Here is a 26,066-nt window from a genome sequence, read left to right on the forward strand (position 1 = left end):
AGCACTCGCAGATATGCTCAGGTTACTCCAACTATGAAATCCACTCTTTGGGTAGTCACTTCTCCTCGAGCTAGCAGCCTATTGACTGCATCCCCAATCAAAATGATTCCTGAAAAAGCTGCCTGTGATTGCTGGCTCCACTCCTGCCACCCCACTGTCCCCATCCCCACCCAGCTTCTTTCCCTAGCAGTGCGCTGAAGTTATCCAGGTCACCCTCCATGACATTTGACACAACTGACCCTCCTCTTTGAGGAGGACCTCCCTTGGCTGGCCCCTCCTCCGGCTTGCCTGTACTGTCATGGCTTGACACCCAGGTCTCATCCCTGTCTCTCCTTATCCGCTCAGCTCCCTCATCTAGACCCTGGCATTTAAAGCAATTCAGCCATCTAGTGCTGTCCAAACATAGCTCCAGACCCTCAGATTTGCCTCCCCGATATATTTGGCCACCTTCACCTCCTTGTCTCATAACGTGTCTGGTGACAGCACACCCCAGCCTGAATGCTTGGGTTCTTTTGGGCTCTCTCTCTCTAATCTTCTCCAATTAGGAAATGCCTTCATTGCCTCATCTCCCAGTTGAAATCAAAAGCCCAGGGATTTGTCTCATTTCCCGTGTCTCTTCTAACCCATGAACTGCCCTGCGCTGCTCATGAGCCCTATTGCCGAGCATGGCCCTGCCCCTCTCCGCCCCTCTCCGCCCCTCTCCACCCGTGGTCATCTTCTGCTTGTGCAGTGACAAGCTTCCTGTCCAGTCTCCGGGCCTTGCCTTTATTTCCCCCACATGGCAGCCAGAGATCTTTTTAAAATGTAAGTCAGATGGATCATGCCCTTCCTTCATTTAAAACCCTTCTATGGCTTCCTGTTAAAAGGGTTAATGATGGAGACCCGCTACCTCTCTGACCACACCCAGACCCACCACAGTTGGCTGCCCAGCCCCAGCCGCTGCTCCTCAGTGCTGCCCGGTTACGTGGTACTGCAGTGCCTGCCGGGCTTCTTAGCTTTTCCACCTAGAAACAGTTTACATGGCCCTGGCTACACAGGAACATAAAAGAGTTATGCAAATCAGAGTTGGACTGCTAATAAAGCCTTTTCTGTTTCGTGGTTAATCTGAGTTGCTTTTTCACATTAAATCAAAAATTATGAATATAATGATGCAAAAAAAAATGTGATTTGGAGAATTTATCAGAGGAGTGGACCAGTTCGGTTTTTCAGTGTTTAATTCTGTAACAGAGGGATCCAGGGGAGAGGTTGGTTCTGAGTGCTTTCTGGGGAAATTCTCTACCTATACCTGTGTTCTACTTAGAAGGCCTGACTCTGACAGAGGGAAACACTTCTAGGCGCTAATGTTTGTAAAGACCCTCACTTGAGGACCACTTTAGTCAGTGAACAACACAATTAGATTTTTAACTAATTAAAAAAAAAAAGCCTACACTTTTCATGTTATGGATTTCAAACTACAAAGCAAGCTTCAGACTGAGTTCTAGAGAGAGAGCCTTCCCTGCGGGAGCAGCAGCCACTCCAGGCCAGCCTCCAAGGACGCTGGCCCCGCCCCCTTAGCAACCCTGGGTTCCACATTGAGGATTTCCTCTGCTGACTGTTGTCATGTTTTCTCACATTTTAAATAGTTTTGAAGGATTAAAATATTCTCTCTGCCACCAAGTATTTGTTCTGTTGTGTGTCCAGTACTGTGGGTGTGGTATGTGTGTGATGTGTGTGTGTTGCTGCTGTCTCAGGTTGAATGTGGCTGAGGTTCGAGAAAGGCCTAACTAGGAAAAGTAGTTAAGATGCCCTTAGTCCTTTTGTAGCTTTTTCTTTTCTTTAAATTTCTTTATTAGCCTTCCAAACAGCCCCTAAGGGACCAAGCCTTCCCACTCTATTTGCTTCTCCCCTGAGAGTCCCAGCATGTCCCATGGACCTGGCTGGCCTACCTCGTGTCTGGAGTCCCTTACTGACCCTTTTCCTCCATAAGTACTTACTGTCCCTGTCCCTGTCCCCGGATATGCTCTAGAGGACAGGAGTGTGCTGATAAATCCAGTGAGTTCTCTCTGGCATATCTGTAGTATTTTACATTTAGCTGTTTATAACACATCATGTAATGGGCTACAAAGCGCATTGCTTATGCAGGGGTTTTAAAACCTAGCTTGGCTTGAAGGACTGAGAGAGGTCTGCAGTAGGATGGTGTTGCTAGACTCTGAAGAAATTGAAAAGGAAGGTTCCATAGGTGGCCGGGAGAGTCCAGGTGGAGTGAGTGAAGACGGCAGCGTGGCGGCAAGTGTGGACAGTCTGGATACATGCTGCTGCTCCTGATTCCCGACTTTTGTCTCCTAAGAGATGTAAACAAAAGCACCAAGGAACCATCCTGACTCAACTGTAACATTACATTTCATTTTTAATAGATAGTCTGAATTAGGTCTCACCTGAAAGGAGTAACGAGCCACCTAAGATGGAAGGCCGGTAGGCACTAACCGGCAACATCTTTCTGTGTGCGTCCTTGAGTAGTCCTGCATCCGCTCAGGGCCCTGGGCATTTCCCTGTGTCCATGCTTGCCTTCTTAGTGGGAGACTTGCTGTAAATAAAAAGCTGCTTTGTTTGGGGTTTTCTTTATTTTACAATGTTGTCATTTTCCACTCTCCAAATTGATTTAGTTGTGACTGAGGGGAAGGCTGAAGAGACATCTGCCATAGGGATTGTGTTTCTGAAGAGGCTCGGTCTCTAGAAAGAAAATGACTGTGGACAGAAGCCGCAGTCCAGCAGAGAGTCTTTGTGCCCTTGCATCTCACACTGGAGAGCACTCATCCTGAAAAACAGCTTGACTGGTCAGGAGAGTCATTCCAGAAAGGAGGTGGGGACAGCTGTCAGGCTGAACCTCTCAAGTGGGAAGTGGAACAAAGAAGCAGGACCATGTGGGCCATTTTACAAGGCCCCTCTAAATGCTGCCCACCATTCAATGCAGGTGGGGGGTACATTTTTTCCTTTTAAATTCCGGTTTTAGACAGCTTGCTGCCATAAATCTGATTGTCAGTGTGGAGGGAATTTAACTGTGTTAAACCATGTGTCATGGTGGCTGTTTCCTCCAGGCAGCCCTTCTGGCTTGAAACCACGGAACACCATCAGCAAATCACAAGGCTAAAGGCCCTGCTGACAATGTCCCCGCTTCCCTGCTGGGACCTGCTTTCCTGGCTGCAGTCCAGCAGCGGAGGAAAAAGTTCCTCTTCAGGTCTATAAAATACTTTTTTTTTCTGCCAGGGCTCAACATCCTAAAACTGAGAAATTACAAACGATAAAAGGGATACCTGACCCTGGGCCCATCATTTGGAAGAGCTGAGTGTTCATCACGTGGGCAGAGTTGTTAGTGGAGAGAAAATGCCATCATGTGTACCAGGGCTTTTGTAGTTTATTAGGTTTTCATAAAAGTGTAACATTTACATCTTGTCAGAATTTGAAATTAGTTCACAAGACTGTCCCGACGCACAGACGAGATAAGATCCACCCATGCCAGGTTTGCCAGGTAACTGTTTCACTACTTCAGGAAGAATCTAACCATCGGCTAAAGGTTAAAGCGTCATTTCAAAGACACCTTCATTCTTTTTTTTTTTTTTTTTTTTTTTTTTGGTTTTTCGAGACAGGGTTTCTCTATAGAGGGTTAAGGGCCATCTTTTTCCGTAAGAAATTGGAGGGCTTAGGGAAAGATTATTGTTTTGATTTGTGTGGGTATATATATAAATTTGTTTATGTGAATGTGTGTGAGAGACCATGGAATTTATGTTACCATGTGGACTATGTGCTCACAGAGGCTATCCAATGTCTCTGAAGTTGGAGCTAAAGACAATTGTGAGCCACCTGATGTGGGGGTCTTGAGAAAACAACCTGGGTTCTCTACAGGGCACTAGGTGCTCTGGTTAATTTGCATGCAATCGCAGGCTTTCCTTTGGCAGGAGAAAGAAGGGGCGTGCTCTTCCGGTGTAGACCAGATTGCCCCTCCTTCCTGCTGCCTTTCACCGGTATGCACCACGGTTAGGATACTGATAAAAATCCTTCCTACAACGATTCTCCTGCTGGATACACCGAACCAAGAGCCCATTTCTCCAGCCAGACTGCCTCTTGGCAGACAGCACAGCCCTCCTTGTTGTGGTTCAAGGTTTTAGCCTCATTTTCATCTCGAGTTGCCAAAACCAATCTTCTTGCTATGTACCCTAAGAACAGCAAACAAATAATTCCAGGGTTCTGGGTTGGGCTTTATATATCAATAGTAAAGAATATGGGTTTGTAAAACAAACTACAGTATGTCCTTGCTGGAAATGGAAGCGCTGTATAAAGCCATGGTGCAGGCTTGCAGTTGTAGGAGCAAGAAGACCCAGTCTGCACGCTAAGCCCATGCGGCACAGTTGGGGGACTGCGCAGCCGCAGTGGGAGGGAGGGCTGCGTCTGTACTGCCTAGCAACGGCCGGCCGTTGTGGCCTCAACTGTCTTCCTCACCCTGTTCACTTCCTCCACCTGAGTGCGCAGCCATGGCCTGGGCTACAAGCATCTTGAGAGCCAGCAGAAGAGTGAGTACAACCAGGGTAGATTTCAAGGACTTTGGCATAGCTCTATGGCCCAGTCAGGTACAGCGTGTCCCTCCCAACCGGGCCTGGTGGAGCCTCACCCCCACGTCCTCCATGGCGACCGTGAAGGGTGAACTTATCCAGCACATCAGCTCCGAAGAGCCCGTTCTCCACAACAAGATCTCCATTGTAGGAACTGGATCAGTCGGCATGGCCTGTGCCATCGGCATCATAGCGAAAGGCTTGACTGACGAGCTCGCCCTTGTTGATAATAATGAAGAAAAAATGAAGGGTGAGACGATGGATCTCCAGCACGGCAGTGTCTTCATAAAAATGCCAAATATTGTTTGCAGCAAGGACTTCCGTGTCACTGCCAACTCTGAGATAGTGATTATCACAGCGGGTGCACGGCAAGAGAAAGATGAGACACGCCTAAATTTAGTCCAGCGAAACGTAACCATCTTTAAGGCAATGGTTGCGGAAATTATCAAGCACAGCCCTCGCTGCAAAATTATTATTGTTTCCAATCCAGTGGATATCCTAACTTTTGTAACCTGGAAGTTGAGTAGGTTTCCCACAAACCGTATTATTGGAAGCGGCTGTAACCTAGATACAGCTCGTTTCCGTTACTTGCTTGGGCAGAGGCTTGGGATCCACTCTGAAAGCTGCCACGGGTGGGTCCTTGGAGAGCATGGAGACTCAAGTGTCCCTGTGTGGAGTGGTGTGAACATCGCCGGTGTGCCGCTGAGAGAGCTGAATTCAGCTATAGGAACAAACAAAGACCCCGAGAAATGGGGCGATGTCCACAAAGAAGTCATTGCCAGTGCCTATAATATTATCAAAATGAAAGGGTATACTTCCTGGGCCATTGGCCTGTCTGTAACTGATATTGCAGAGAGTATTCTGAAGAATCTCAGGAAAACGCATCCAGTTACCACCAAAATTCAAGGTCTCTATGGAATCAAAGAAGAGGTGTTCCTCAGCGTGCCTTGTATCCTGGGAGAGAGTGGCATATCTGATATCATAAAGGTAAAGCTGAGCCCTACAGAGGAGGCCCAGATGGTAAAGAGTGCAGAGACTATTTGGAAAATCCAGAAAGATATTAAGTTTTAAGTCACCCTTCTAAAGATACTGAAGACAGAAAACGCAGTGCACGGCCAAGTGTGGGGTGAAGTGGGGGTTCCGAAAGCTGGAGGGTCTCTTGTTTAGGTCTCCTGTTGTGTAGCATCCAGAGGCTGGGTGACTTTGCTTTTTCACAGTTTCTGGGTGCCAGCATTAAAGGTATTCTTGGTGTTAGAAGGACTGGTTTTTGCCTGTTGGTGTGACATGAAGGAAACGGCTAACTTTCATAAGTGTGTGTACTGCCCTAATCCATCCGCTCACATGCATAGCTGCTCACATGCATATCATTTTAGAAAGTAACTCCTACGTTTAAAAGTAAAAATGTACACAGATTTTTATGTGGTACATTTTGAGACTGCCTTCATTGTCTCGGACAGACTGCCAGCTGAACTATTAAGACATTGATAAAGGGAACAGGAAGGAAGAAGGATGGGGCTTACTGTTCTTGCAAGGATCCAGGTTAAGTTCCCAGAGCCCACATGGTACAATACATATGTGCAGCCAACACACTTAAAAATCTTTTTTTTAAGACATCATGAAATGGGGACTGCAGCTGTTTGAAAAGCAAGTGGGAGAGAAAAGTCAGGAGGGAGAGGAGATGGGCGGGGGGGGGGGGGGGGGGGGGGGGGAGAATTGGTCCATTATTCTTGTGGAGCAGACTCAGGTTAACATCCGCCATGGTACTCGCTGTAGGAAGGACTGATTGGCTGCACAGAACAGGTACTGCCATTGGCTTGGCAAGGATACAGAGCATTCCTGGGATTGCAGTTATACAAATGAAGCCCGGCTTAGTAAAAGCCTTTGAGAACTGCTGGGAACCTGTTGTCTTGTTAAATGGAGATACTCTTACAAATGGTTCTTGCTGGGCGGGTCCTAGCAGCACCCTGCTGCTCAGTTACCTTCTGTGACGGAAGCTTCTGAAGTGTGACCTGAGACCTGGCATTTCATTCAGTAAGCCTCAGGGAGGTTGTATTTCTCAGAAACTTACATGTTCACTTTTTATTTCTTTTTTTTTTAAGATTTATTTATTTATTATATGTAAGTACACTGTAGCTGTCCTCAGATACTCCAGAAGTGGGCATCAGATTTCGTTACGGATGGTTGTGAGCCACCATGTGGTTGCTGGGATTTGAACTCGGGACCTTCGGAAGAGCAGTTGGCACTCTTAACCACTGAGCCATCTCGCCAGCCCCACTTTTTATTTCTAAGTCAGTTGTCTTCACTGAAGATTCTGGACTTTATGGGTGCGATGCAGAAATGGTTTAGGAGAAAACAAAGACACTTCTCTGCCCTTTACCTAAATAAGACTAAGAACAGCAATGCGGGAAGCCTCCGGTTAGCTTTCCTAATGCCACTGAGCAGTGCGGTACTCTGGATACCTCATCCCTGGATCCTTCATCTCCAGGCCGTCAGTGCCTGCTCGCTGAGCCAAGCCAAAGCTGATTGGTGAATATCATCAAGTAGACAGCAGACAACAATCTTCCCATTTAAAATGGATAAATGGATGGTGGGTAGGGAAGGGCGTTGATACCAGGAAGTGCTTTACTGTATAAGCATGAAGACCTGAGCTCAGTCCCCAGAGTCCCTAACATTGGGAAGAGGCAAGCAAATCTCTGGGGCTCCCTAGCAATTCACCTGTTGTACCCAGCAATCCTCAGGTCCTGGCCAGAGACCCTGCCCCAAAAACCAAGGCGGACAGCTCTCGAACGATACCTGAGGTTGGCCTCTGGCCTCCACCCACATGCATGTATACACTCATGCACATATACACACACAAAAGCATCCTCCACCTCCGTGTCTTGACAATGTAGTTCTCACTCCTACAGAATCCGTGGAGTGAAGCTGATCTCTCAGGAGGCTCCCCTCCCTGACCTAATGGCACCTTCTGCTTGCTTTGTCCCTGAGGCACCACCGAGGCCACAGGTTCCAAGATTCCCCTACAGACTGACCTAGCGAGTCGGACGTGTGTGATTAAATACCTGGATATGACCTCTTCTGTCTACCCATAAGTCACGTGGATGTCTGACTTCAAGGAGGCGAAGTATAATCCTCACCTACAGAAGCGGATGAGACTGACCATTGGTGAACACTAGTAATGTGGTCCTGGGATCACCCAGGCTAAAATGTCCAAGTGTGTGTTCTGGATTTAAATCATGTTCGAAAGGCTTAGGGGCACTTTGTCATTGTAGTCACTGTAGTTCACAGAACCAGAGTGGCCATGGGAGAGTCCTGGGTATCAGTAGGCAGCCGGCCACTTAGCAAGTTACCCCTTCAGCTCTGGTTTCTCCTGTGTTGGGTGGTGGACATCATTTCTGCCATGTAGCATTGTGAAGATTATTCCCAGTGCTTTGGTACCTAACACATAGCCAACTGCAAACGGACGGCACTCTTCCCATTCAGATAACACGTTCACAAACTTGCTGTGCTTTCCAGCTGCTGTTGGCATCCTGGGGACTGTATACAGAAGTCCAATTACCAGATGCTTAAACCACCCTGGCCCCTTTACCAGAGGCATCTCTGGGTTTCTCAGTAGAGCCTATAATAAGGGCAGATGCTCCTGAACGCACAATAATAATAAAAAATAATAATAATAAAATAAACTCAGCTTTTAGTGCCAACAACTGCCTATTAGAGTTCTGTAAGGATTTATGAGATTAGAGATAATCTTATCAGTCAAAATGGTTTTCAGTTTCTTCTTCCACAGCACAGACATGCCTTGGTAGTGTGGGGCAGCACCCATGTACACAGTGCAGAGAGCAGACACAGCCATGCAGTCAGACCTGTCTCACATCTGGGATGAGGACCCTGCACCCAGCTGTCTATAGAAGGGACTAGAGCACTTGTCACACTCAGTGTTGAGGGGCGAATGATAAATATGGCAGCACCGGGAACAGGCTCTCTAAGCCACGTCACTGGCTGTTCTCACCCCTGGTGTTCTGGCTACCCAGCCCTGAGGAAGCTACTGGGAGGTTAGTGGGAGCTTTATTAGAGGCACAATCTCAGTTCTAGTCTAACATCTAAGTAGCAGTTAGCCCTAGCTCCCTGAGTGTCCGATAGATTACTTGTAATAATTTTCCAGTTGTCTGTGGCACCGCACTTGAGCATTGTAACATTACAACAGTGCTTGCACATGAGAGAAGCAGGAATTCAGGACAAGGCCCCAGGAGAGGTAGACTCTTTTCTCCAGGGAATACCGTTTATACAGGGCACCCCCCACACCAAAGTCTCCAGGAAACAGCCTGGAGCTGCACACAGAGGCCCTGCCTAGAAGGGTCACCCTGCAACCCATAGCGTGGAAATTTCCTCTCTGGTCAAAGGAACAAGGGAAGCTCGAGCTCCATGGAGGACATGCGGTTTTGCTTTGGGGAAGTGTGGCCAGAATGAGCCTTCACCAACTTCTGGGCAGGGGAAAGTGCTGTGCGGTAGCTGTGAGCTATGCTCAGTATATTTATGTCCAGAGTTAATGTGCTCAGTCTTCAAATCTTTCAAGGGCATCTTTAAACAGGAATAACCCATTGACCTTCGCAGCATGACCTTCACTGACACATATTCGATATAGATACATATTCGATACAGAAATGGTTCATGCGGGGAATCCTATGGAGCCCCATGTTTGAAGCAGCTTGAGAACCTGTTTATTGCATAATTGTGGACTCTGGGTTTCCATCTCCACAGCGTGAGGGCACAGGGCCCTGTCCTGAGCGTCCCGCATCTGAGTCTGTATCCTGACTGCTACTGGCTGCTTGTCAATTGTGATTCCTTCCAGTGACTTATGTATGACCTCAGGAACAAATAGTAATATAATACTTGAGGATTGGAAGGCGACAATCAGGTGAATAGAGCGGCTCCCACCTCTCATCTCCCCACCCCCCACCTCCCAGGGTACTTTCTAGCCTCTCTCTTCCTAGCAGCTGACCAGGGGTATCACTGATGGTAGACCACGGAAACAAGCATGCTCCTACTTATGCTAGACAGTCCAATACAACACAAGTTGTAAATGACAGAAGCCAGAAAGACAAAAGGAACAGCAGACTGCACACCGTGCCCAGGCAAGCATTGGGTTTCAACTCTGAACACCTATGCAGATATAGATCTATAGATACAATGGGTTGTAAATGGAATGCTTGACACGGCTCTCTATGTGAATCCTGGATAGTCAGCTTCTGAGCTACCCCTGCCTGCCACCAATGGCAAACAGTAGTCACAGCAACTGTGACCACAAAAGAAACTCCTCCCAGTTCTAGTCCCTCTCCAGGGACTACTGCTAGTGGAGAACGTCTCATATAGGCTCATCAAAGTCCAGTCCAGACAAAGCGCTCGGGAGACGATGCCCATGTGTATACTCAAGATCGCGTCTGGCTGGCAGGTTTCTGTGAGCAGGGGTTATCATGTTTGTCTAACACAAGAAAGAGACGGGGAAATAGGGTGTTATTGAGGCTCGATGGTAGAGTGGTTGTCTAGCTATGCAAAGATTAGCAAATGGGTGTAGGGAATCCAGACAGCTTACCTACAGATTCCATAAAATAGTGAAAATGATCACACCAAATAGCATGTAACTATAAAGCCACGCTTTTAGTAAACATGCCATGGTGTTTACATCCATGCGAGCTTAGCATCTGGAATACAGCACACACATCTGGATAACACTGCAGTCAGTGGTCACGGCCTTCCCAGACTGAGTACTCACCGTGCGTCAGGGGCTGCACTTTGTGCGCACGCCTCACTGTGTTCCTGCAGCTCTTCAGGAAGGTAATTACTGTCCTTCCTGCATGTATAGGTGCTGGGAAGAGAGGAAACGGGACAGGGGTGGGGCTTTGAGCAGAGGTCTGTCTGACACTGGAGTCCTGTCACCAAATATATGATTTGGAGACTCGGAACTAGTCTAGAATTTACAAATACTGAAAAATATGTAAACCCTGAGTTTGGCAACAGGGTAAAGACTTAGCCTCCATTTGAAGTGAATACATATCAAGAAAAAGTACCCATGTCTCCAATAGCCGCTCCCAGAAAGGTGGTGCTGCTGGAGAGTCCTGGGAACTTTGTGAACCTGCTCAGCACCTGAGTCCAGAGAAGCATGTGATGGGGTCAGCCTGGACCATTATCCTGCTACTGAAAACTCTGCATGGCAGCATCACGTACTGAGTGTGCGCCTAGAAATCCTCTCCCACGTCAGCAATTCATGCCACGCAGCTCAACACTACATGGTGTGACCTCCCTGTCTTCTCCTTGACTCTGGCTCAAATGGCCTTTCACTGACAAACTCTCAGTGTAGGTTTTCCACCCTGGGTCATAAGAAGATTCTAGAATGTCTGTCATCAGGTTTTTCTCTCTCCTGTCCCTCCCTCCAGCTCTAAAACTCTGACTTTGAATGGCCTGAGTTTAATCATGTGTTTAGATGGACAGACATTTTACTGCCCACTACATCTTTATAAATGAAGGCCACTGTGCATCCCATTCTTCCCATACATGTCCTGGGGCATGTCGATTTAGACATGCTGCCTTCTAGACCAAGGGCAACGTTGTCTGTTACGTAGTTGCTGGATTCACACTGGGAAGAACTGGTGGTGTGTTTCTGAATGTGGTCCTCAGCATCCCTGGTCTGTCATTTGCTCTGCATTCATGAGGGGTGGGGTGTCTCCACTCAGTGAAGATGCTGCCTTGTGGGGCTTCGTCTGTTCCTCCCTCCTCCTGACATTTGATGTTTTGTTTTGTTTTTCTTCCAGATGAAGGACTTTCGAAGTAAGATGCAATCCATATTCCCACCAATTCCCAAGAACCGAGAGTCAGCCGAGGAGTGGGAGGAAGTCCTAAAGTGGAAATGACACAGCACGGGCGACTCCGGAGCAACGGCTGCAGGAATGGCAGCTTTGGAAACACCATGTCTGAGAAAGACTGGGGTGACTCCTCTCTAGGAACACGTGCCGATGGCCGGCAAACCCACAGGCCACAGCATCACCGTGGCTGTGGCTGTGGCACACGGTCGGAATGTTTTTCTAAAGTTAAGACAACAATTGAATTATCTAGAAGTTCTCCTCGAGAAGGGATCGGGAGGAAATGTTTTTGTTTAGAACAATAAACCATGTTTCATAGTCACAAAAAAAGGGGGGGGGGGAGCTGGAGAGATCCCCATGGCTAAGAGCTCACACTGCTCTCGCGAGGACCTCAGTTCGTTTTCCAGCCCCGTCCCTCTTTTGGGTGCCTCACCACCATCTGTGCCTGAGACTCCAGGGGAATCTGAAGTCTTGCCTGGAATATGTGCACACCTGCCCTCACGTGTATCTACAGCCACAAAAGAATATACAATTAAAAACTAAAAATCTTTTTTTGAGAAGCCAGCGGGGGTCGGGGGGAGGGGGTGTATGTCTCTGCGTGTAACAGTAGTAGAGAAGAGCTCATGAATTTGAAAGTGGGTAAGGGTAGACACTGGGGTAGCTGGAGTGTGGAGAGGAAGGTGTGTAAATAGTGGAAATGCAGTACCCACATGTGAAATTCTCAAAAAAAAATTTAAGGAACAAAAAATATAAGCAGACTCCTAACAGCATATATACCTCAGTTTATCTAATTGCATGAATTTTTAAGACCTATCTTATCTGCATATGACTAAGAATTTGAAAGGTAGTTTCTATTGGCCAGCCTCCAAGGAAGTGAACCCAGTCCTTGAAAGGGGTGCCACTTGTCCTAGACAGTCTGACTCGAAGCTAGCACACATGTGCTGAGGGCCTCCCTCAAAGGACTTGCAAATTCTACACACAGGATAAAAAGCCAGAAACAGTCGGGGCCAACTCAGAAGAGAAGATGTGGGCTGAAATAGCAACAGTGACATCCTAGCTATAAAATGTGCTCTGTGGGGAAAGATTGGTTCCAAGTCCCTGTACCCTATCTGAGTTTGTAGTTTTGTCTCCACAGTGAAAGTAAATACAATGTAATTGCCACATATCTAAATATATTTTTATCAATTATTTATTTACATTTCAATTATCACCCTTCTTGGACCCTCTTCCACAAGCCCCTTTCCCCTTCTCCTCTAAGAGGGTGCTCCCCTGCCCACCCACTCCCACCTCACCCCTCTAGCATCCTCCTTTGCTGGGGCATCAAGCCTTCACAGGACCAAGGGCCTCCCCTCCCACTGAGGCCGGACAAGGCAATCCTCTCCTACATATGTAGCAGGAACCAAGGACCAGCCTATGTATGCTCTTTAGTTGGTGGCTTAGTTCCTGGGAGCTCTGAGGGGTCCAGTTAGTTGATATTGTTGTCTTCCTATGGGGTTGCCATCCCCTTCAGCTCCTTAGTACTTCCCCTAACTCCTTCATTGAGATTCCCGACCTCAGTCCAATGGTTGGCTGTAAGTATCTGCATCTGTCTCAGGTGCTTGTAGAGCCTCTAAGAGGACAGCCATGTCAGGCTTCTGTCTGCAAGAACATGTTGGCATCAGCAATCACCGTGTTGGGGTTTGGTGTCTGCGCAGGGGATGAATCCTAAGTTGGGGCCATCTCTGGATGGCCTTTCCTTCAATCTCTGCTCCATTTTTTTGTCCCTGTATTTCTTTTAGACAGGAACAATTCTGAGTGAGGTAACCCAGACCCAAAAGGACATACATGGTATGTACTCACTGATAAGTGGATATTAGCCAAAAAGTTCAGAATGCCCATGATACAACTCACAGACCATATGAAGCTCAACAAGAAGGAAGGCCCAAGTGTGGATGCTTCAATCCTACCTAGAAGGAAGAACAAAATAATCACATGAGACAGAGGGAGAGACCTGGGTAGGAGAGGGGGGGGGGGAAGAGGGAAGTCCAGGGTCAGGTATGGGGGAAGACAGGAGAGAAGCCCAGAGGACCAAGAGAATGAATAGAAATATACAGCAGTGTGGGTGGGGAACCACTAGAAAGTCCCAGACACCAGGAATGTGAAAGGCTCCCAGGACCCAATGGGGATGACCTTAGCCAAAATGCCCAACAGTGGGGAGATGGAACCTGAAGAGACCACCTCCAGTAGATAAACATGGCCCCCAGTTGAGAGATGGGGCCACCTACCTATCTAAATATTTTTAACCAGAGTCACCCTAGTGCTGGGTCTCAGTATGTATATATGTATGTATGCATGCATGCATGAATGTATGTATATATGTATGCATTTATTTATTTTGCTTTGCTTTTCAAGACAGAGGTTTTACTGTGCAGCCCCTGCTGTTGTGGAACTCAATCTATAGACCAGGCTGTCCTTGAACTTGCAGAGATCCAACTGCCTCTGCCTCCTGAGTTCTGGGCTTAAAGGTGTGTGCTGCCACCACCACCAGCTTGATACCATTTCTTCTTTTTAAAATTTATTTATTTTCTATTTCTGTGTGCTCTGTCTTCATATACACCAGAAAAAGGAATCAGATCCCAATACAGATGGTTGTAAGTCACCATGTGGTTATTGGAAATTGAACTCAGGACTTCTTGAAGAGCAGCCTGCTCCTAACCACTGAGCCATCTCTCCAACCCAGTACCATTTCTTAATGAAGTTAATTCTTATGAACCCAACCTCTTGTGTGCTCCATTGTCCTCTGATGGGAAGTGACTCTGCACATAGCTGAAGAAGGAAAATCTGGGTGATGGTGGTGCACACCTTTAATCTTAGCACTTGGGAGGCAGACAGACCTCTGAGTTTCAAGCCAGTTCAGTCTACAGAGTGAGTTCCAGGACAGCCAGGGCTACACAGAGAAATCCTGCCTTGAAAAGCAAAAACAAACAAGGAAAAAGCCCCACTCTGTCAGTGCATAAAGAAGAAAACCTCTGATGCACCTAATCTGACAATGACTTGATGTGCAAGGTCGGTGTGGGGGGAGGGGCGTCCCACCTTCTCAGAGGAGAAGGGGAGGGGAGGTGGGGGAGAGGGAAGGGGAGGGGGAGCAGCATTTGAGATGTAAACAAATTGATTAATTAAAATAAAAAAGAAAAGAAAAAGTAAATGGGAAAAAAAGCCCCTCTGGTTGGATGTCAGGTGTACAGCTCCTTTAGAATCACCTAGGCCCTAATTAGTCAGCAATCGTGTTCCATAAAGCGCATTCAAAACCTGTTACAGTGAAACCTTTTAGTTCTAAAGGAACTCTCCAAATGAAATGTCAAGTGCATAATGTAACATTTTTCTCTAGACCACATTGCCCTGTTAAAACTGCTGTATTGTTAATTAAACAGGTGTAATTGGTGTCTGAGATTCACATGTAACCTGCTAACAATCCAAGAAAAGACTCAGCTTTATCAGCAAGAGTGAAGTGTATGGGGGGCGGGGGTCTTTACCCATCTTTTATTTTTAACCAGTTCTCTGGGGAGAAAAAAAAAATCTCGGCCTTTGAATACAGAGAAGAAAAGGTAAGAGGCAGGTTGAATGGGTGCAGAGTGGGCGCTCCCTACCTCATGCACTCTCTGCCCTACAGATTTGGAACGACCTCCACCGGATAGGAGAAAGAATTCCTGTATCCGATGAAGGAATAAAAAGAGCATCGTTAACCCAGACTCTCTCTGCTAGAGTCCTACCTTGTAAGTGTGGCAGTGTCTGCCACAGGGGCCACATAGGCTGGACTGATGGCTGCCATGTGCTGAGGGAGGGTGAGGGAGGCTCAGGATGCGATGAGCTTCACAGGAGTTGAAGGTACACGCGTTCAAAAGGATGAAGGAAACTTGCTTCTTTGGCATGCCTAGGGTTCAATTAGCCCTGTCCCGACACTTCCCCGCCCCATGGGAGTAACCTAACCTGTATCACCTTGTTGATAGGGACAGCTTTCCTAGAAGGCTTTTGTCTTTTAAAGGCAAAAAGGAAGGAAGGGAGAGGAGACCCTAAAAGAGCAAGCGAGTGATATCACTAAAGTGTTTTTCCACGGGACTCAGATGCCAGAGCATTTAGCCGTTTATCTATTTCTTTCATACCAGAGGCATATTGTTAAATTGGTTAATGGGAAGGAAAAATGTTTAAGAGATAATGTTATGCTTTATGAGAGGAGCCATCTGTGTATGCGTCCTGAATGTCCCCGGATACGGAAGCGAGGAAGTGCTGTGGAATTTCACGTCTTCTTTGCTGTCTTTATCTTGGGTAGAGTATGACAAACATAATCACATTTATCTCCTGGAGCAGAAAGGGTTTTAATCACCCTATTAGCCAGGATGACATTTTTCACAGACTTAAAAAGGAATAGAGCAGACATTATCTCCCCATAAGCGATCCTTTTCATGGCGACTGAGCACTAGAAATGCTTTAAATGGAGACAAGGCAGCCAGTTCCATTTCCCATCTAAGCCAACATTAAGGAGGCTGTCGGTAAGATGTGGCTTCCGCTGGCTGCGTGGTAAGCTTTATTCTTAGAACTGTAAGCCCCCAGCTGTTGGGAGAAAGCCACAGTGAAAAACCACGGTGGGCAGAGAGTTTCTGAGAAAACAACCCCTACTCATATAAGTTCCCACTGCCTGTTGGACAGTTGGCTTTCCCAGACCTTTTAGGGAACGTAGGGGCGGGGCTTAGTACATCTGCCCCTAAGCCCAGCAGAGTCAAGGTGGATTGTGGTGACTTCTGTCACCGTCCTCATCCCAGCTCCAAGGCTCACGACACTGCCAACAGGAGCCTGGCACACCAAGTCTGTCTAGTGGGCGTTTACCCTCATGATTAGTGTGGACTAAACTTGCAAATTAATCCTTACAACCTAAGAGGAAAGCAAAGAAATTAAGGAGGGTAGATGGAGACAAAAATAATTAAAATCCACTGAATGTAGCTATTTCACTTGGGGCAAAAATTTAATCTCTCCTAGGTTTTAATCGGAAAGAATGTTGTTTATATTCTTATTTTTGTGCATTTCTTTGAAGTGGTGAGTGGTGTACAAGTAAGAGAGAAAATTCTTCAAATACTAAATTTCCTGAGAGACAGTATAATGTGTATTTTAATATTTTATCAAGCTCAGTTTAGGTGTTTCTCCTTCCAGCCAAAAGTCTGCCTAATTTGTTGTTTCACTAATTTGCTCTACTACTGTACAGCAGCCTCTGGGGTCTCTTGCTGGCCTTAGGATTGTTGGGAGTTGAGGTCTGTGAGTACTCAGGAGGAAGGAAGGCAAGCCCCCCTCACCACAGTGCAAGAGTCGGTAACAGCGAAGCCAGAGGAGAGGGCATCGGATGGCAGAGAGCTCAGCCTGGGAGAAAATCAGGGTGCATCACTAAGAAACATAGTTCCGGGATGAGCGGTGATTCAGAGCCTTAACGTAGTCTTTTTACGTGAGCTGGATCAAGCCCTTTGCCTCTTTGTCATCTGATGAACCACGGTCACATTCTAAAAAGAACTAATGTTTTAAAAAAAAATGCAAGTGAGGGCTAACAAGATGGCTCAGTGGGTAAAGCCACTTGCTCCCAAGCCTTAGGATCTGAGTTCAATCCCTGGGACCCACATGGTGGAAAGAGAGAACAGATCCCGATATGTTGTCCTTTGACCTCCATATGAGCTATGTGACACCAGTGTAAGAAAGAAAGATGAATAAATGTGATTTTTCTACAAGCAGGTGACTGTCTAAATATGCTCACAGACATAAGGGTAAAGGCCACGCTTGAGAGATGCTCACAGAAGCCAACTCAGGCAAGCTGAGCAAACTTGGTGTGTTTATAACACCTGCTCACCTGAAAAGCTACAAAAGAGACCCTTCCTGCTGCCCTTGACACTGCGGCTGAGGTAGTTTGTCCAGGTTTGCAGATTCCACAGTGGCTGAAAGAGGGTCTGTTGTTGGGAGCGAAGCCCTCACAGGAGCCCCAGCTTCTTTGTAAGCATTGCCGCGCCCCTTCCTGTCACGCCCTTCCTGTGGACTTCTTATTATGAATGATTGTAGTGAGAGATCTGTGGAAAGAACACATTCTCACATCTCCTGACTCGTGGTTCTAGGCAGCATAACCATTATGGGGGGGTGGGGCGGGGGACAGGGAGGAGACTTGCCTGGATGAGTCACACTGTGACCACCTATGTTTGTCCAGAACTGGAGGGAGACTCGAAACACATTGATGGCACGTGTGGCTCTGCCCAGCACCTCACTGACAACACATATTTTCCAAATGTTCCCCACACACGAGGCCACCCCACCCCCACCCCGCAAGAGCCATCAAAATGTAATGTATGAGTTTGGGATCGCAATGGCTAATCTTGATTGACAAGTTGATTGGACAGAGAAGCCGGTAGGATATGGTAAGGCTTGCCTCTGTGTATATACACCAGGGTAGCTGTAGATCATGAAGGCTCTGGCATAATCTAATGGATTCACAACAGTAGCATACTGCAGATGTGAGAGGCAGGGCCTGGGGTGGGGCGTGACCGCACAGTGTTCTGGTCTTTGTGGGTATAGCTGCCTTGGCACTTCCTAGCTCCCTGCTTCCTGGTTGTCACAATGTGAGTTACTCTGTCATCCCTACCATGATGACTGAGCTCTAAAACCATGAGCCAAAATAAACCCTCCCTTCTGTAAGATGTTTCTGTCTGGGTTTTGTTACAGAAACAATAAAACTAACCCAGAAAGCAGTGGTATGCATATCCTGGGCAGGATGAGGCTAGGCAAACTTTTCAGTATTCTGAATATTACCACAGGGGTGGGAAGTGAGGGCTGGGTTTAAAAGCCCAAGACCAGGGAGGCCCCAGAGAAGCACCCCCACTCCTGGTGAGTTAACCTCATCATGCTCAGACCCTTCCTTCAGAATCAGGGCTAGGTCTGCTCTAGGCACCTGATAAACACAGGTTAGAGGGAGGTGGGAAAAGGAGAAGGGAGAAGAGAGGGCAGAGGGAGGTACTGGGGGAGAGGGATTCTTCACTGAGAAAAGCATCTTTGTGTCTGTACTTAGGGTATAGCCAGGTCCAGGTAAACGAGAAAACTGCCTTCTCTGCCATACTGATCAAATTCAGCCAGGAAAAAAAAAATCTCCAGGAAACAAATTGCATGAGTATTTTAGCATTCGTTTTCTGGGCCTAGGAGTGGGATTTTTTTTTTTAGCTCCCAGCTGACCACACAAGCTTCAAACTTAAAGCTGTTGAGGTGTTTACCAACTTAGAAGGAACAGGAAGAAATAAGACAGGTGACTATCTGGCCAGTGTTCTTCCAAATGACCTGATGTCACCATCAGATGAGAGGCAACCTTGCCCAGAGCCATGTCCCCTGGCATAGGGGCCTCACCCTTCACTTCTGCAGCCTCACTCTGCCCGTTTGTAGCATTGGCAGAATGCTAGGCCTCAGGCGCCTCCCTTGTCTCCAGGGTGGGGGAGTCTGTTTTGGCTTCACCCTGGGATTGCTGACACCTACTGTGCCCTGGTCACAGAGCTGTTCTTGGAATAAATTAGGCAAACCAGCCAGCCACTCGCTTCTCTTGAACCTCCAGTGCCCTAGAAAGACCACTAATTCCATCCATCTTGCTACCCCCCCCACCCCACCCCCCATGTAAGCCGCCACCCTGCATCTTACTTTTTCTCAAGTCCCTAAATCGTCCCAAGCTGCGTGCTATCACACATGAATTACCTGCCATGACAAACTCCCAGGTCAGCTGTTTTCCAGAGCTGTGTCTGCCCAGAGGCGGAGGGAGTGATCAGAAGAGGTTCAATCGCCAGGTTAATGTCCCCTCCCTCTGTGCTCGGGCAATAAGCGCTCAAATTACAGCTAGCTTCTCTGCTCATTCTCAAACACAGGACAGGGCAAGTGTCTTCTAGGCCCTGGGCCATCATGACCTGTGCAAATGCTTTATTCCCGTTGGCTCCAAACTTCTAAATCATCCTCTCAGAGTTAAATGTCAGTGGCTCAGTAGCTGAACCAAGTGGATGCCCGGGTCTGGGATCCCAGCAACTTGATAGTGTGTGGTGACATTCAGCCCCAGACCTGCCCAGGGAGTCCAATCTGCTTCCAGCAGCTGAACTCCTTAGGAAGCCTTAGGTAGTGCCCACCTCAGAAAACATCTGAAAACTTCACAGACCACATAGCTCATTTCCAAACCCCATCTATTTCCTAACAGCTATCGATAGACTGGTCTATGCCGCAACACACCAAGAATATTCTCTGTGGCTAAGTCTCCTTCATCCCAAATGGAGGTGAGTCCTCAGACTCATGCAGCTCTGGTGAGGAGACACACTGGATCCCCCTCATCTCTAGTACCTCTCCTCCCAAGGCTACAGCCCCCTCCCTCTGAAGGCACAGCCAAGTTGACCCGGAACTGATAGAATTAAGTATATAGCAAAAGAGAACTTACTAGATTGGCTTACGTGGTACTGCCAGGGTAGTCCAAGGATGGCTCTCTTATGGGGGAAGCTGAAAACTCAGGAGCTGATAAGTGTTTGAGGCTGGGTACCGCAGGAGTCCTACTGTAATGCAGGGGGCCTAAGGAGTCTTGGAGAGCTGATGGTCTTCAATTCACATTGCAAACCTGAAAAGCTGGTGCTACTATCAGTGAATGAATGGGCAGCAGCAGCAGATGAATTTGTCAGTGCTTCTCAGGAGTCCTTTTATTTGGGCTGCTCCCAGGAGGTACCACCCACATTTAGGGTGGGACTTCCCACATCAATTACAGCCATCAGGATAACCTACCACAGGCTAACCTCATGCAGACAACCCCGCTCCGAAGCCCGCAGGTGATTCTAGGTTAACAATTTAACCATCAAAGGCCCACCGTCTGTGTCTCTGAAATAGGTATAAGATCTCCTGTGTCACTGTGCTAGTGGGTCGGTGTGTAAAGCAGACTGTGTGTATAATGCAACACACACCTTGTGTCTCTCCTAACCCCTGCCTGCACTGTTAGCACACAGAAGCAGAGGTGAGTTAGGTAGCACTGTCACCAGCCAGTTCCCTGTCCCTTACATGTCTGTCACCCCATCTCTCTCTCCTCTCTCTGTCTCTCTCTCTCTCCTCTCTCTCTCTCTCTCTCTCTCTCTCTCTCTCTCTCTCCTCTCTCTCTCTCTCTCTCCTCTCTCTCTCTCTCTCTCCTCTCTCTCTCTCTCTCCTCTCTCTCTCTCTCTCTCTCTCTCCTCTCTCTGTCTCTCTCTCTCTCTCTCTCTCTCTCTCTCTCTCTCTCTCTCACACACACACACACACACACACACACACACACAGACACACATACACATTTTAAGAGACCATGGAGCATCTACAGAGACACGAGGAAGGCTGGGATTCCTCCATGTTGGGGTGACCAGGACCCAACAGTTTACTCAAGTGAGGGAAGGGAAAGTGTAGACTTAGCTGTTGTCCTGACTGAGCCAACCACAGCCATTACAGAATTACAAAATTGCAGCCTACCTGGGGTAGGGTCTGAGCAAATGCGTATCTCATGGGTCCCCTAAGTTTGCTTTTGTTACCTCTTGGCAGGTTATCTCTCGGTATGATGTTATAGGCACCTGCCAGTCCCCCGAGGGCAGTGGCTGATTGCACTCAACAGTCTACTTTGGAGCCTTGTGCTTGGGGACCCTGGGTGGCTCACTTGTTCTGCCCAGAACGTGGGAGACTGGTGCTGCAGATGCAATGGCCCCAGCCAAGGACCACTCTTCTGTTTTGCCATGCGTCCCAGGAATGCATTCTTGTCGCAAGTTATCTCGCTACGGGCAGTTACCTTCCTAAACCAACAATTTAAGTCACCACAGCCTCAGTCCCTTGAATTCTACCCCTCCACAGCCTCTGTGTTCACCGGCCTGAAAAAAAAAAAATCAGCCTAGTGTCACTGTGCCCTCTAAGCAAGCCATCGCCATTCTTGGTAACTTCCAGACTTGGACTTCTGGACTGCATAGCAAAACGTCGCTTTCATCCCAGCCACTAGGGCCAAGGGAGCCAGCTGAAGGGCACCATCTGCCCTGCAGAGTGCCAGCAGGGGGCGCAGAGTCCTGCCAGAGTGACCAGAGAGGGTGGGGCTGACTGGCTGGAGCCTCCGGGTATAGGCTGTGGCCTGCACCTGTGGGTCTTACTCTCTTTTTGTTAAAGGGAGTGGGACAGAGCAAAAGGATCTGGCAGCATCCTCCCGCAACACACACCAATAGCGGGGCATGCTGTGCACCGGCCGACAAGGGACAGGCACAGCCTTCTTAGCTGACCAATATTTGGGCCGGGCAGAGGGAAACCCATCCGAAAGGACCAGTTTACAAAAGGCTTTGGGTTGGTGATTAAGACTAGATTTAGATTTGGTTTATAAACAATGCAAATAGAAACCAAATTTTCTGAGTTTGGGACAAATGACGTTGGTATTTTCCTTCCTTCCTTCCTTCCTTCCTTCCTTCCTTCCTTCCTTCCTTCCTTCCTTCCTTCCTCAGAGGCACAATTGTTATGGTTGGACTAGTTAGGGACATGGCACAACTAGACAGCCAGCCATCCTGTTAAAAACTTGGAGTTTCTCGCGAGGGAAAAGGGAAAGACACCAGAAAGAGTGGAAAGAACTAGAGCGAGGCACCACCCCCAGCAGCCAGGAGGGGGCGCAGAGCCCGGCGGGAGTGATTCTAAGGCTGCGAGCAGGAGGGCGTGGGCTGTGTACTGCACCCCCTGGAGCCCTCTGGAGCCCCCTTCCTTCTGGTAGAGGAGAGCAAAAGGGAACATGAGGCCATGCTGTAGCTGGGCGGGACCCCTACTTGGTCTCCCCAGGTGGAGATGGGGAACAGCTCTCTGACTGAGAGCGCAGAATCTACTAGGGCTCCTCTCTTGCAATCTCCAGAGAGCTCCAGGCACGTCAAGAAAAGCTCTGTAGGCGCTGGGTTCCAAGCACTCATGAGCAAGAGGACCTTCTAGAGACTTCTGTTGCCAAGCTCAGGGAGACACAGCGATTCTGAGTCCCACTGGAGGGACTTAGATAGGACTCAAGGGATAGGAGGGGGGCGCACAGTGGCTGGCCCTAGTGGTGGGTGCTATATTCAGGAACTATTATTAAAGCTTTGTCACATACAGCCTCACAATGCGAACGTCATCATCATCATCACCACCACTGTACTGGCTGGTTTTGTGTCAACTTGACACAGCTGGAGTTATCACAGAGAAAGCAGCTTCAGTTGAGGAAATGCCTCCATGAGATTCAGCTGTAAGGCATTTTCTCAATTGGTGATCAAAGGGGAAAGGCCCCTGTGGGTGGTGCCATCTCTGGGCTGGTAGTCTTGGGTTCTTTAAGAGAGCAGGCTGAGCAAGCCAGGGGAAGCCAGCCAGTAAAGAACATCCCTCCATGGCCTCTGCATCAGCTCCTGCTTTCTGACCTGCTTGAGTTCCAGTCCTGACTTCCTTTGGTGATGAACAGCAGTATGGAAGTGTAAGCTGAATAAACCCTTTCCTCCCCAACTTGCTTCTTGGTCATGATGTTTGTGCAGGAATAGAAACCCTGACTAAGACAACCACCATCATCTCTATCATCATTGTCATCGTCATAGGCGTCATCATCAGCACCGTGAGGACAGGGAACACTGTGCCTAGAAAAGTCAAAGAACATCCTTCCAGAGTGACACAGCTGAGAGTCAAATCAGACATAACAACAGAATCCCTGTCACACGCCCAAAAAGCGTTGTGGCTCAGATTCAAGGCCACGTCTGATCTTCAGAGTGGCCCATTCTCCATCTGTGAAGACTGTGGGTGAGAGGGGAAACAAACTGGAAAGTTCTGTATTTCCCGGCCAAGGGCAAGACAGGAACGGAAGACCAGGTACCGCATGCCTGTCTAACTGCTCTTACAGGGCCAGCTAACAGACTCCTGCTGTACTACAGGAGACCAATATGCCACTACAATATACTCCGCTGCATTCCTGGCCTGGTACAGCATCATAGATCAGAGGGCGGAGTTAAGATCTTGAGGCTCAGGGTGGGGGTGGGAGCGTGAGGGGTGCCCTGGGTGAAAGCAGACACAAAAGCCATACAAATGTGCTGACCTGAGTTCAACCCTCAGGACTCATGTATAGGTGAGAACTCACCCCAGAGAGTTGTCTCTAAGCTCCGTATGGGTGCCATGCCAGTGCCGCCGACCATGTAATAATAGATAGATGCTAATATGTTAAATAATAATAATGAAATAGTATTCTCAGAGGCCCCAATTCCTCGCCTTCAGCTCTGGCTCCACATCTGTTCTGTTGTCCCTCCTCTGCATATCTTTATTGACAGCAGTCCATACTGAAAGTGCCCTGTATCCCTAGCCACCCTCCCTGCCCCACCTCAGGCCCTGTGGATTTCTGGGACCCTGGCCTTAAAGATTTGGTCACGAAGAAGCCACAGAAGTGGTGACCTTGGTGAGAAGGGGCTGGACTTAAAGCCCAGGCCCTTTCCTGCTCCTGACACCCAAGGCAGGGAGTGCCCCGCCTTTGCCTTCCTCGGATGAGGAAAGACCAGCAAGACTTCTTTCTTCCCTCTGTGCTTCAGCCACCAGAAAGCTCAGAACTAAACAGAATCTTGACTCACACAGACTTTACCCCTTTCTCCGCTTCCTCCTCCTCCTGTGCCAGTTTTTCCATTTTCTCGGCCCATTTTAGCAACTTCACTGTGCACACGTCTTTTATTGGAAGCTGCCTCTGGTCTTTTTAGAAGCCGACAGGGTATAAATTATAAATAAAAATAACGGCTGCTAAAATCCTCCCGTCGCCGCTTTCTTATTTCGGGAGGTATCTGAAATCCTGACTTGGCATTGAAGATAAATTCAACACAAAACATCTTGTGCACCAACATATTTTTAAGTTTTCGTTTCTATAAAAGATCTCGGCTTGCTGCAAGCCCAGGCACCTAACTTCTCCAAGCAGCCGGTAAACAGAGGCAGTAAGCAGAGCCCTCTGCAAGGGCACACCTCTTCCTTAAGCAAGCGCTGTTTAAAATCCTAGATTAGACAAAGGATTAATTTCACCTGAACTAGGGAAATTAGCATATGAAAAACCATCTTTGTCTTTGTCTTGGGCTGTTATTATTTTATTTTGAAGTATTATCCTATGAGGTTAGATATTTCACTATTTCCCATGAAGAAACTGCACATACTCACCTGTGCTTGGGGGCACACACAGGCCAACCTCCAATCAGGTACGACTCCTGTAGGCCACCATGAAGCCCTGCTTGCTTTCCTGACCACAATCTAGAAGGCAAGCTCAGTCCTAAGAGTTGTTCATAAAGTTTCTTTTTAATTTTTTTATTTTTAATTATGTGCATATGCATGTGTTTGAGTGTGGATTTGTGTACGTGAGTGTAGCGCCCTTAGAGGATGTCCGATCCACTAGAACTGGTGTTACAAGTGGACTGGACTCTGGTCCTCTTCAAGAGCGATACAAGCTTCTAACGGCCGCACTCTCTCTGCAGCTTCTCCAATGACAAGGTTTTGGTGCCTCTGCCTCAACTCCTCTGAATCCAGTTTGTCCCTGATCCTGGCCAGGTGGCCTGTGTTACTACCTCTGCCCTCTCTGGAGCTCCATGGCTCATTCATTCCTCTGCCATGACCTTAGTTATCTATTGTGGTGGTTTGAATATGCTTGGCCCAAGGAGTGGTGCTGGTGGGAGGTGTGTCCTTGTTGGAGGAAGTTGTCACTATGGGCGTGGGCTTTGAGAACCTCTTCCCCGCTGCCTGGAAGCAGTTTTCTCCTGTTGCCTTTAGAATAAGACATAGAGCTCTCAGCTCCTCCAGCACCATGCCTGCCTGGATGCTGCCATGCCTCCTGCCATGATGATAATGGCCAGAACCTCTGAACCAGTAAGCCAGCCCCAATTAAACGTTGTCCTTTATAAGACTTGCCTTGGTCATGATGTCTCTTTACAGCAATGGAAACCCTAACTAAGACACCTACCTCTCTCATCTTGGGCCACCCTTCAAACCAAGCTTACCTGGGCTCCTCTGGGTGGATTTAATTTTCTTCCTTTTAAACCACAGGAATAGAAGACCAGCTACCTAAAGAGGCACCAAGTTCTAACTGTGGGTCACAGTTTAAACAGATCTCCCTACCTCAGCATCTCCGTTGCTGAGATTAGCAGAGATGTGTCACCACATGAGAAATGGCTCTCTCTTAATAACAGCCTTGAAAATGGATTCTCAAAACAATAGCCAAAGCCATAGCTGTGGGCATGTCTGTGGAGGAAGGTCTAGGTTCCTTATTGACGAAGAAAGACCCAGCCCATTGTGAACAGCTCTGTTGGGTCTCAGGCAGTCCACATATCCAGTTTGAGCTCATTTCTGAATATTTGCACAGCCTGAGACCTGGTATCCCAGTCTTTTGTTGATGAGGGATGATGTAGTCTCTTCTGCAGCTGCTTCTTGGCTGGTGAGGGCCATCCTGGTAGTCCAGGAAGCTGGAATGCAAGGCAAAAGTGGGGAGGGCGTGGGAGCTAGCAGCATCTGGACATACACACGGCCTGAGACCTGACAGACTCATGGACTGGGCCTCTTGGGCTGCTTAAGAAGAAAGAGCACAAAGAGGTAAGGGTCCATTGTGTATCTCTGCTCTAGACTAGGG

The 26,066-nt window shown here is 48.0% G+C and overlaps 1 protein-coding gene across 3 annotated transcripts in view; it reads left to right on the forward strand.

The window, feature by feature from the left end:
* The window catches only part of Tmem242 (transmembrane protein 242), a 29,077-nt gene extending 17,083 nt beyond the window's left edge, over window positions 1–11,994 (forward strand). Inside the window, exons 1-2 of one of the 3 annotated variants that reach the window (XM_085832539.1) lie at window positions 4,373–5,570; window positions 11,387–11,994. In XM_085832539.1, coding sequence (XP_085688665.1) covers window positions 4,506–5,570; window positions 11,387–11,485 — 1,164 coding nt within the window. In that variant the 5' untranslated portion in view covers window positions 4,373–4,505 and the 3' untranslated portion in view covers window positions 11,486–11,994. Of the gene's footprint in view, window positions 1–4,372; window positions 5,571–7,499; window positions 9,496–11,386 lie in introns of those variants that run through there. The other 2 variants (XR_015045809.1, XM_021149728.3) reach the window with 2 other exon arrangements.
* Window positions 11,995–26,066: the final 14,072 nt, after the last annotated feature.

The sequence above is a fragment of the Mus caroli genome, unplaced genomic scaffold, assembly GCF_978045245.1.
Source record: "Mus caroli unplaced genomic scaffold, Mus_caroli_1 scaffold_18, whole genome shotgun sequence".
Lineage (NCBI taxonomy): Eukaryota > Metazoa > Chordata > Mammalia > Rodentia > Muridae > Mus > Mus caroli.